At 38.6% G+C, this 12,798-nt stretch overlaps 1 protein-coding gene across 2 annotated transcripts in view; it reads left to right on the plus strand.

The window, feature by feature from the left end:
- The window catches only part of fam184ab (family with sequence similarity 184 member Ab), a 139,938-nt gene that overhangs the window by 72,932 nt on the left and 54,208 nt on the right, over nt 1–12,798 (plus strand). For both annotated transcript variants that reach the window (XM_033991321.2, XM_033991320.2), the window contains exons 9-11: nt 1,977–2,162; nt 10,619–10,741; nt 11,477–11,638. In XM_033991321.2, coding sequence (XP_033847212.1) covers nt 1,977–2,162; nt 10,619–10,741; nt 11,477–11,638 — 471 coding nt within the window. The remainder of the gene's footprint in view (nt 1–1,976; nt 2,163–10,618; nt 10,742–11,476; nt 11,639–12,798) is intronic.

The raw sequence follows: 12,798 nt of genomic DNA on the forward strand, positions 1-12,798 counted from the left end.
CAGTTATAGGGGTGAATTTGGAGCTGAATTCTGACCACGAGTATCATAGCAACCAAAGAGTCAATCTGGAGCGAGGCTGTTGAAGGTGAACCTGCTGTAAAACACTAGAAATGACCTCGGGGAATGAAGGCACCTGATTTGTCTGTTATTAATGTTCATATGTTGATTTACAGACAAAAAACGCACAATGAAAACACCAGGATTATGTAGTGGGTTAATATGAACATTTTTAAACCAGAATGACGAGGCTCACTGCAGCAGTTACAGAGAGACGGAGACTTTCAATGTAAAGTAAATTGGAGCCAGAAATTTTCATCCAAAATGAAGGAACATTTTACGTGGAGTTGAAACCTTCATTTAACAAAATACAGATGTTGTAATTTATTTTTATTAGTCTAATCATAACAATAACATTACAATTTGCAGTTTAGACAGGTATTGAACTAGAAAATCTATTATGATGTCTATAATTATGTTTATGTTTAAGTGAACTGAGTAGTCTAACGTGATGTGCACTTTGATGCTTGCATTGGCCTCTGTTCTGTCCTCACTCACAGGAAGGCCTCTCCATGGTCGGGGCTGTTTTCTCGCTTGTTTATGTCACTGCGCTGGTCAGTCCCCTTTGGGTTTGTTTGGCCAAATGATCTCACTGCAGAGTCCTCCCCTGGCCACTGCCCTGGACGCCTCTTCAAAAAGCCCCCGGTACACAGACAGGACCATAAAGCAGTTTGAAATTAGCTTTATGATTCAGCTTCTCAACTGTTGTTAAAGGCGCAAATGGTAAAAGTCCTGGGTAGTTTTTATTCTAAAAACTTGTAGAGGATATAAACAGCTCCCAAAATAATAAAATGAATAGTTTCTAACTCCAGTTACGTATTCCTAATGTAATAAATGCGTAATGAACCTGGTCATTTCTATCAGTGAGTAGACCCTAGAACTCGCTGTATTACAACAAAAAATGCATTTTAACAATAATAATTTTAGCTGCCCCATCTGTATTAACTATTATTGGCCTATTGTGATGTAATCTGAAACCCAGCAATTCATACGCTGTTTATCTAGTATTTTAAGTCTTGCTGACATGAGTAGCAGCAGTATCAGCCTAGGCCTAGCTAAAAATGGTGCTTTACAAAATGATTTCCAAAAAAAAGGTCTACTCTGACACAGGATAATCATGTTCTAAATAATGTGATGTGTAGGGTTGTCGCACTGTCAACAAACAGTGTGTTAATTATCCAGCATACTGTGTTTGCAGCTTGTGGTGCTAAAGGCTGTCTAGGACCATCTCTGTCTTTGTCAGTGGTCCATCTGGATTGTACCTCATGATGTTCTCTGATGATAATCAATAAGAAAATTAGAGCGTCCACAGATGGAGCCTGCTCTCAGACACACAGCTTTTAGCCAGTGGGGTTTAACCAATATCTCACATGAATGTTAAGTGGCTAAATGGAAGGATTGATTGACTGCCTATGCTTTTGTAAACAATTCTGTTCTGTACTGTGCAAGTCACCTTATTCTGGAAGTTGTTGTGAGCGCCGCCAATGTCATTCAGGTTGACAGCAAATATGTTTTATATGGACTACAAAGCCAATTTAAAGTCTTCCAGAGAATCAGTGCATGGTTGACTTGTTGGTGTAAATGAACATTGGACATTTTACACAAATCAACCTGCTTTGTACCATATTTTAGTCAGAAGTGCCACCACAAGAAAAGTGCAGTTTTGTAGCATTTAGAGGCCAAAGTGGAAAAGAGTTTTCAGTTTAAGAGAAGAACTCAGGTTAAATATGCCGGATTTGTATTTGAATGAAACAAAACACAACTCTGGTATGCTTTTGAACAGAATACACTCTTACAACACAGATCAGAAAATGGCGTAATATGGACCCTTTAAGTCTTATGCTCTAATGTTTTTCCTGTTCTAAACCCCAGCTGAGACCCTTCCCTTCATTTACATACATGGTACTTTGTTGTTTCAGGCTCTTCGTGAAGAGAGAGCATCCCACGAGAAGGACGTCGGAAGCCTACGAGCACGTTATGAAGAGGAGGCCAGCCAGATGAAGGACGGCCAGGCCAAAACACTGGAGGAGGTGTCTAAGAAGCACCGCGTGAGCCTGGAGAACGCACTCAATAGTGCAGAGAAGGACAAGACCCGGCTGCTGGCGGTCAGTGCACCATACATCACTCATAACATGGGCACTCACTAGGGATGTTATGTAAGGCCTGTTTGGATTGAAATAGCCTCATCTGAATCTGAAGCCTGAGGTTACAGCTAGCCAGTATTTGCTATGACAGGTTAACCATAGGGTATATAATTAATAGTACCAGTAAGTTGTCTCTGCAATGGGGCTACTAGCATCACAATGTCACGCCTTCTGAAGCCTACTTTTAATCTACAAGAACACACTGCTAGGTCAAGTTATGTTAGCATTAGCACGTTTTCATTATTTACTGGGACCTTAATTAGTGACACAAGTGTTTATATCCAGGTTCTCCAAATCGCATAATGAAAGAGAACGATGTAATTTGTTCATTTAAATGTTAACTTACTCCTAAAATAATTTAACCTGTGATGTGCAGATGCTAATCAATGCAATGTATCAGATTATGTGAAAGCATTTAGTTGCCATTTGTTGTTGGCTGGTCTCTGAAAGTTGTGAAATACTGTTAAAACTAATCAGGATGCTCAAAATGCATAAGGATAACTTTGAAACATCACAAACAGTTTAAAATGAACCAGTTCTGTTTTGCATACATCTATGGTGGTAAAAATCTGGTACAGCGTCTTTAAAGCACGCCTTGCTGACTCATGGAGGCACTTTGTTTTGTTTTGGTCCGCTGTAAAGGTAATTAACAATACTAGTATTCAGTAACTGCATTGATCTCAGCGGCTTCACAAAGTGTTCTAAAATGGACGTCATGTGAAGAGGAGTTCCTTGGGTTATGGAGATGGCTCAGATTAATTTTGCGATAGTAGCGTGTTGTGTAATCAGCGTTTGTTGCCCGCAGCGACTGAACAGCTGGATCCTGTTTTATCAAATCACGCAGACGCTCTTCTTCTTCTGCATGGTGGAAGCACGGCTATTTTTATAAAGCTCCAGATGTCAGGGATGAGTTTTAGGACATCAGTCATGTGCAGCACTGCAATCATGTTGTCTCTATACAATCAGGTTATTTTAGGGGGCACAGCGGCAGAGTTGAGTTGCACCTTTACTTCTTCACAGGAAGTATATAGCGGATTAGCAATTTCTTCACATACCCCAACACATGTATTGCGCGTACTAGAGAATCAAGGTAATCAGATGTAATAGATTTCCAGGCTAGGCTAGACTATTAGACTAACTTTTCTGAAGTAGGGGCTCCCACTTGCTTGTCTCCATGGAGATGTTATTTCTTTGCCTAAAATGTTCAGCAAAAACCCCACAGAGACACAATTGGACGGGAAGTAGTGACGTTAACAGTGAGCTAGTCAGTGTCATAGTGCACAGAGCCAATTGAATAAATCCAAGATGTATAAGTTTAAAGCCGTACAGTGTAACATTCCAGACAATATATGTATAAAACTGCAAGGCAACGCAAGTTTATTTGCATAGCACAGTTCGTATACAAGGTAGGGATACAATTCAAAGTACTTTACAGAATAAGAAAGACATAAAAATCACAACAAATCAAAACATAAATAATCACAAATAATCATCAGAAAATTAACATTAAAGGAGAAAAGTGCAGGATAAAATCTTCTCAGTCGTATGCACAGCTAAACAGAACTGTTTTGAGCCTGGATTTAAACATTGTCAAAGTAGAGGCCTGTCTCACATCTTCAGGAAGATTGTTCCAGGTTTTAGCTGCATAAAACTGAAATGCTGATTTTCCATGTTTAGTCCTGACTCTGGACATCTGCAGGAGGCCTGTCCCTGAAGTCCTCAGAGTGTGAGATGGTTCATATGGCACTAACATGTCGGGGATGTACTTTGGTGCTAGGCCATGGAGAGACTTCACAAGCAGAGCTGCTTTAAAGTCTATTCTCTGAGCCACAGTAGCCAGTGCAGAGACCTGAGCACAGGACTTATGTGCTTGTACTTCTTAGTTCTAGTCAGGACGTGAACAGCAGTGTTCTGGATGTACTGCCTGTAAATTAATTATGCTAAATAGTTGTTTAATGCCTTGGGGTCCCACCGGAGGAGCTGGAGGAAGTGTCTGGGGTGCAAAAAGTTTGGGAGTCCCTGCTTAGGCTGCTGCCCCCATGACGTGGCCCTGGATAAACTGAAGAAGAAGAAAATGGATGGATGGAGTTGTTTAATGCTATAACAGAAACCTCACTAAACTTTTAACAATTTATATCTTCTTGTGATGCTGTAGTTCAAGTTTTAATCCTGTTTTACCAATCACATCATGTTTTTCTTCCTCATTTGTTTTAGAAAACCAAATTAGCAGATTGCGTTCAATATCCAAGCAACAGGACATCATGGGCTTTTTTTTATTAGGCAAATTGGAAGATGGGGTTTGAATAAGCAGTTACAAAAAAAGAAAACAATGATTTTCTGCTAACACACAAGTATAAGGGTCAGTCTAGCAGACAGAAAACAAATGCAGCAACTGGAAAGAAAAATAAAACATTAATGAAGGCAGTGTGAAATGAGGGAAGGTTAATGGAGGGCACACTGCCAATGGGCAAAACAGCAGCACCAATACAAAGAACTGGGAGCCATAGTAATAAAAGAAAATGCTAGATAATTCCTAAACGATTATTCCTGTTGAGGATTGTGTCAAGCTGCAAAAGCTTACTATTTTGAGACCAGCACACTAAAGACCACACCAGTAGGGCTGTGGTCCTAAGGATTTTTATGGGACAACGGCAGAAAGAAGTGAGTGAGTTAGCTGAAGATTTGGTATTTTTTGGTGTTTATATGTAAAAATGCAGATTAAACTTCACAAGTCTAATCTGTCTTTATATAATATACTTGTACTTTTTCTACATAAATACCGGTAATTGTTTTTGCATGAACAGGTTTAGTCTTGTGAGTGCTGTTTGGGTCAGATACATAGGGATACATAATAGTTTTGAGAGCTTTTGCCACGCCCCAAGAATTTCAGTCAACTACAGCGCTACAAACCCGTCTTCTTGCCAAATTTTCCCTCCATTCTTATTTCTTGTCACTGTATTTCTTCCTATTCATACACTTGCTTTGTGCACATGCTTTGGAAATCCCAGACTTTTGACCGTATTGTGGTTTGTTCAGACTATTGTGAGGGTAAACAGCCTGGTTTGTGCAGTCACTCTGACAGTTGGCTTTGCTGCTAGAAAAGCCCAGTGTTATTGTTTGGTAATGAGTGAGCAGTGATTGTGAATGACAGACCTCCCGCTGTGACTGCATATGGCACATTTGATAAGCGCCACGCTGCTGACCACATATGAAGCCCGGTTTAGCCTGCGTAATAGCTGGATTAGAAGCACATTTAAAATTCAGAATTGGCACAGTTGGAATATCTTTGAGCTCCTCTTCTGTGTATGTACTGTGTATGACGCACTTTCATCAATCCAAGCCTATTTTAATTCACTTTGTTGATTAAAGACTGAGTAATAAGATTGTAGGGTACAGTTGTATTTCTGTGCAATAAGATTATTTAAAGTAAGTACATTTTCTGGGGGTGAGTCTGCTACCTGCTTGTCTCCTTGTTCCACAGTACAACATCTTAAACTATAACATCTTAAACTCAGCTTTATCCATGAAGATAAGCAGGTGACAATTTACAGACCAGATCTGTGGAGAGGTGACACCGCTCACAGCAAGAATGCATGATTTTCAAGGTATCACTGAGTAATTAGAACACCTGCAATTAAATACATGTAAAAGGGATACATTTAAAGCTACACAGTGTAAAATTCCAGACAAAGCAATGATAAACTTCTCCATGGAGACAAGCAGGTGGCAAACCTCTACCAGAAAAGTTAGTGGTAAAAAAAGACCAAATGGCGAATATTACATAACAAATAACAGCATTTATAGCTTCAAAAGGTACTCTTCCTCCTCAGAGGTTTAGCAGTGACTAACCGACTGCCATATGTAGAATATTAGCTTATACTAAGGTGGGAGAACACATTTTTTCAGCATTAATCTCACATATGACAGTGCTTAGCTAACCCATTTGAATAGCTAGATCCATGCAAAATAGATACCCAAAAATAGCCCCATATAAAAATACATGGTGCTGTCAGATGTGACATATGCTGCCTGAGTCACACAGGTGTGCAGAGCGCTTTGCTGCTGCTATTCCTGAATGAAAGCAAACGACTCCCACCAAACGGAAACACGGCTAACAGAGGTGAGAATCAAACACACTTCACCTGAAAGAACTCACCGCAAAGATCTAGGCCGCTTTACTTTGACTCGCTGTAAAAGATATGACAGGGCAGACAAGATGGAGCTGTGTGTGTGGTGCCTCCAAAGAAGTAAAAAAGGCATTTCAATTAAACTGAAATAAAACCCATGGGCCAAAAAGATGTCAAACATTCTATTCATTTGACAACATTTAGTTGGTAGAACTTATCAAATCATTTACAATAATTTTACTGAAAAACTAACCAATGTTACGTGAAAAAAACATACACACACACACACACACACACATGCATACATAAAATATATTATATAATATAATATAAAATATTTAAAATATATATTTTTAATTCATGTTTTTTATATATTCTTGTGACAGAATAGTTAGGGTTGTGACAGCCTTACATTTTTGAGTTTCTGCTATGTCATAGTTTATTAAGATCTAATTTTTTCCAAATTTCACTTTAAATTCACTTCTTCACAAACTATGTTTTCTATTTTTTTATGAACAGCAACAAAAATCCACCTGGGATACGCTAGAGCCATGCCTGAAAGAGTTCACATGAAAACTTTCCCTGGCCCAAACTACTGTCTAATTCAGAGTAATCATAAAATGAAGGTTGTGTGACACTTTGACATTTGGGCAGTGCTGGACTCTTTCATTTAAATTGATGGCGGGTCTTGCAGCGGATGACGTTTATGGCTGACAGAAGAGGGCCCACAAACCATAAAACAAGCTAAGTTTTCCGAATTAAAACAGAGTGAGTGAGACGAATGTGATAATTGACTGAAGAAGTTCCTCCTCTTCCTCTGAACTAGTGTATGAAGTTCTGCAGAACATTTGAGCAGTGCTTTTTTAGCCCACAGTCGCCACTTAAGTTAACCACTTAAACACAAACTACAGGATTTTTCACTCTTTAACTACAACAGGGACAGAGCTAGACTGCGATCAACTCAGGCATTTATTTAAAATTGAATTTTCCAAAGTTGTCTGCTCTGTATCATCTTTGCAGAGGAGGCAAAATAAAAGCTAAATTGAGAATATAAACTTGTATGACATTTTAATAGCTGTTCTGGACAAAAATAGCTAAATTAGTGACCATTCTATTTTGATGATTCGTCAGTATTTTTGATAGATGGAACGGTAAAACTATAGATTATATTCTGTTTTTTTTTTAAATATAAATCATATATAATTTAGTTTATTTTGAATACGATTTTTTTTTTTCTTTGCAGAGTGCCTTAGTTCTTCTCCAGAGCACCCGGGTTTACAGTGCATGTGACCAGCTCTGATCTTGAATTCCCTTGCATCAAAGTTACGTAATGAGGATGTGTTTTAAATGATATTCAGTGTGGAAGTGATCAGAGGCGACAGCTGCTGTAGGAGCCACATTTCCATAAGGATTACATATGCATATCTCATACTCGCACTTCTACATCCTGCTAAGCTCTGATGGGCTGCAGACATTCTTCATTATTCTGTCAATGTGAAGAAATGCCCAACAATGAACAACTGACAAGAGGGGGAGGAGGGGGAGAATGGGGAGGAGGAGGAGGAAGGGGAGAAGCTGACATTTAACAGCAACAATGTGGTTTTAATATGCTTTACTGTTTTTTGTTGATACACAAAAGGATTACTATAAACAGCATACACTTTTTAAATTACCTTTTTTTTATGAATGAACAAAGATCGTTTTAATTACCTATATTAATGGTGTGCTACTTGATTTTTACAGAATTGGTTCATTTTCAACAGTTTGCAGTGGTCCAAAGTTATTCCTCATTTACCTTATGCATTTCAAGCATTCTTATTCATTTGATGAGTTTATAAGCACTTTTCACAGCTTTCAGAGACCAGAGTGGAGTTTTGTTGTCATGGTAATCGTAAAAACAACTAGCATGCTAACCTTGCACCTCACGATTATTGGCCAAGAACACTATAATTACCCACAGACAATTCCCCCCCACCCCCACCCCTCTCATCTTACTTTTCGGGTGACTTTCGCGCATCTCATTACCTCCGTCTATCTCTGCCTTTCTTTTCATCCCCGTTAAAATGTTTTCCATAGTGACTCTTTAGCTAAAGTGTCTCTTGTTCACTGCCCTGTGTCACGATCTGTTCACTCTCTCCTACTGTTTGCTGTGTGCGCGCTGCGTACGTGCTGTCTACAGTACTTGTACGCGGAGTCATACGCGCCCCCCCTGGCATCTCACCCCACTATTTGAGAACCACTGGTTTAGTCTAATCTTAAATTTATTTGATCATATATACCAATCCAAAGGTTAAGACCGTTGCCATAGCAATGAACAATTCAGAACAAAATATTATAGCTTGTGAGTAGTCAGTTTTCCTCAAAATGGCATCATATAACCGGAAGCTGAAACCCATGAATAGGAAAGCTAACTGTAGGCTGGTTTGTGTTTGTCTATCTGTTAAAGTGTAGGTTATCATTAAAATCCCTCAGCTATGCCTTTATGATTAAAAACATGCATTGTACAGCTGCATGTCCCCAATATATTTATTATATCAATTAATGTTTCAAATCAAGATAAGTGACATGACTGAAAACTAACCATTAGCTACTTTTTTTTTTTTTTTGGCTGGACTATTTTTGTCTTTGTCTGTTGGCGAGATGAAATTGGACTTTTAAAAATTCGATATATTCTACTTATACACACTGGTCACACTCACTCAGCAATAAACATTTGAATGATCTTCCCCGCTTGGTCTTACCCCTCACATATTCTTATCAGGGGTGTCCAAAAAGGTCACAGGCACTTTTTATCTGCAGTTCTTAAAAGCAGTGGCTGGACTCATTCCTCTGAAGTTATGTCACGTCCCTTTGACCACCTTCTTTCATCATCTTCGTTCTTCATCATCCTCGCTCTCCCTCTCCTTTTCAAATATAATGAAAGGTGCCTTGAAATGTTCAGGTCTGCTCTAAATGAATCGATGTGGGTGCTGCTGTTGTCTGCACAAAAATGAACCCAACACTACTGTGCTGGCTGGTATACACTATTACAGCAACATAAATACTTTCAAGGCTATCAATGTTTTGCATTCCCTTTTCCACTTTCTTCTGCATTATGATTGGTTCAGAAGAAATAACAAATTCAAGTTAGAGATATGTTTTTTTATTGTGTCATAGAAACAAGACTAAATAGATTTCCCTGCTCTGAAAGTTACTGAAACATTAAATTATTTCTTCCATCTTGCTAACAAACACAAGACCATTGCAAAACATAACCTTGGGGAAGGTAATAACGGTTCTTTCGTCTTGTATTTTACACTCAGCCCAATAGCAATAGCATTATTCAATTACCTTTTTCATTTTTTCTCACATGAAGGCCATTTCTTTTGGAATTCCTATGAAAGCTCGTTTTTATTACAGCAGATATATTTCTTTACAAACTCAGCGTCTTTGTAACCAATAGCAGCTGAACATTCATTTGACATAACAGCCATTTCCTTCAGCTGTGATTGTCCTTGGGAAGCAGCACTCTGGTTCACAAATGCTTCCCCATTCATCTGCCCACATAATGAGCTTTATTATAGCAGCGGGGCTCGAGCACCGTCTCTCAGCGCTGTCAAGGACAATGGCAATCATCCTCCCAATTTCTGACTTCAATAAATGCATGTAATGTTCACTTCATCATCCACTTGAGTTTAGACAAAAATGAGACTTGGTAAATGACAGATTGGTTTGCATAAAGCTGCAAGGGACACATTCTTCTTTCTGTCACATTTGTGACCTAGAGAATTCTGCCACCACAACAGTACACTGAGAGTGAAACACAGAATCCAAGTCTGGAACAATACATTACTCAAGCCTAAACCTTAAAGGCAACATAATATGTCAAACTGACTTTATGAGCTTTTAAGGTTAATGACTGTGTACTTACTTGTGCTTCTTTGAGAAATGTAGACATGGGGCCATATACGTAAGGTTAAAATAAAGATCCACTCTTCACTACAGTGAAATGCCACTTTGAATCAATTCTGTAATTTGCAACAGGTCAAATCAGTTAGATTAAAATTGCAGTTTACATTTAACAAAATGTAGAGAAGATTTCAGATGTAGTCATCTGGACTTTTGTAACCAAGACATTTTGGCTCCCGTCCTGAAGGTAAAATAATGATCTATGTGAAAATGCTGCAGAACAATTTTAAGCATAGCATTAAAGTTCAAAACCTCCTCCACATTTTACACCATGCATATTGATTCTTCATGGTGGGTTGTTGCCGATATTATAAATGTAAACTGTAAATGCGGTGTGTTCAGGAGCTGGAGCAGCAGTTTGAACGGGAGCGTCTGTCGTTGGAGGAGCAGAAGAGCCTCCTGCAGCAGCAACTGGACGAGCTCCGAGAAGAACTCACCACCAAACTGACCGCAGCCAACGAACAGGTACAACAGTATATATCTTATGTGGTATCTTACTACAATGTGTACTTGTATACTGGGAGGATATAATTAGTACTGAAACAAGAGTGGAACTGTATTTTGTTGCATTTTTTCCTGTTTGTCAGAAATATAACAAACCACAAACACAGATGTTTCTCTGTCCATTACAAACTACATTAAAGGCTGAATTGCAGTCACAAAAAGGATTTAAGTGTAGCACACAGCTGTTCTAAAACCCTGCACCCTGAACCACACGTCTTTTAAACTCTGAGCCAATACTTGTTTAATTTATTCTCTGCCATATGTCACAGCTACAGCCTGGTTGTCATAGAAACACCATCCTGGTATAATGAATGTTTAAAAGATGGAGCAAATCTTGTGCTTTTTGTCATAAACCACATTACAAATAAGATGAAGGTGAGATTGATGAGAGAACATTTTTTACTGTTATATTGTCAGCCACCTACTTTTTAAAGTTATCCTCAATCGTCCTCCCCTATCTAAATGCCTGTATTTTTATTGCTGTTAATTATATTTTGCATTATAAATAATACCTACACCTCTGCCTTCCTTAATTCTGTGTATGGGCTTCTGCTTTCTGTTATATGCAACATTTTGATGATTTTTTTCCCCCACCGATCCTAATTTTTTATAAATTTTAAAAACATGGATAGTCATTGGAGTTTTGTAGAATAGTGGGTTTCTATTAAGTCTTTGTGTCTTGTGTTTGACCCGCAGGTGTCCCGGCTGCAGAGGGAGGTGCACCAGGGTGAGCAGAAGTTGGACACAGCCGAAGGTCAGATCTCCACTCTGAAGGAAGCCCAGGACAAACTTTTGGAGGAACTGGATGCAACCAGAGCCCGCCTCCGAGAGACCAGCAACCTGCTAACAGCTCTGCAGGTCACTATTCACTCGCACAGCCAGGACACTTTGCTATTTCTGTGCTCTTATTACAACAACAGTCAAAGCCTCACAATGTATACTGATACAAGTGGATTAGGATTTTTGTTCAGTGTTTAAAAAAAAATGTATATGTTAAAAGATCATATGAATTAATAGGCTACTATTACATCTTGTGCCACAATATCCTACGAGATAAAATGACCAGAATATGATTTTGTGAGATTTTTTTCCATGCATATGTTGAAATGGTCACATTTATGTAGCTCTTTGCTCAAGGACACAATGACAGCATTCATTTATGGGAGCTGGAATTGCACCGTCAACTTTTGGGTCAGTGGATCTGACTGCTCTACCTCTCTATGTTTATGTTGAGAGCAGGATTCAAACCGCTGATCTAAGGATGTTACGACAAGCACACTAGCATCTGAGCTATTGCCACCCTTACATTTGTATTGAACAAAAATGATTAATGCTTTTGAGTTACACTTTTTGAGAAGCTGCAGATGACAACAAAAATATTAAATAAAGACAAATTGTGAGAGAAGGATTGTGAACTGAATCACAATAATAATGATTTATTATTAAGTACATCAAAATCTCATTGTGTTCTCTTGGATTCAATCTTGTCTTGTGGAAAGTCTGTCCTGTCACATCCTTAGCCAGAATTCAGACTGGCTTAGCTTCCTTTCTGGTTCTGTTCATATAGAGTTGAGCACAGTAAAAGAACTGACAGGCTCTTCTTTGAGCTCTTAGTAAATACATGATTCCAAATATATTTAAATATTGCAACCTTAGTCAAACATTTATTTTATTTGTAGTAAGTCTGACTAACACAGAATATGGCTTCCTTACTCACTCCATCTCAGTAAAACTCCTGTCTGGATTATTGAATTAATTCTGCCAGAAGTTGACATTTTAGTGCAGGGCTGTTAACTTTGTCAACCGCTTACCCAACTGCTTTTGACTGAAATCACTTTGGGCTGCAATTGGAAAAGATTCAGAAGCTGCCATGTCTAGTTTAGTGTCCAGCTATAAAGACGAATAAAAAAAACAACAACCAAAAAACACTGTAAAAGTTCAAAATGAATCCCTCCCTTATTTTTACTGTTATTATAGTAACACGGCTTACTGAAATTTAGCTCTGAGACAACAATAAA

The sequence above is a fragment of the Periophthalmus magnuspinnatus genome, chromosome 24 (genome assembly GCF_009829125.3).
Source record: "Periophthalmus magnuspinnatus isolate fPerMag1 chromosome 24, fPerMag1.2.pri, whole genome shotgun sequence".
NCBI classification, from domain to species: domain Eukaryota; kingdom Metazoa; phylum Chordata; class Actinopteri; order Gobiiformes; family Gobiidae; genus Periophthalmus; species Periophthalmus magnuspinnatus.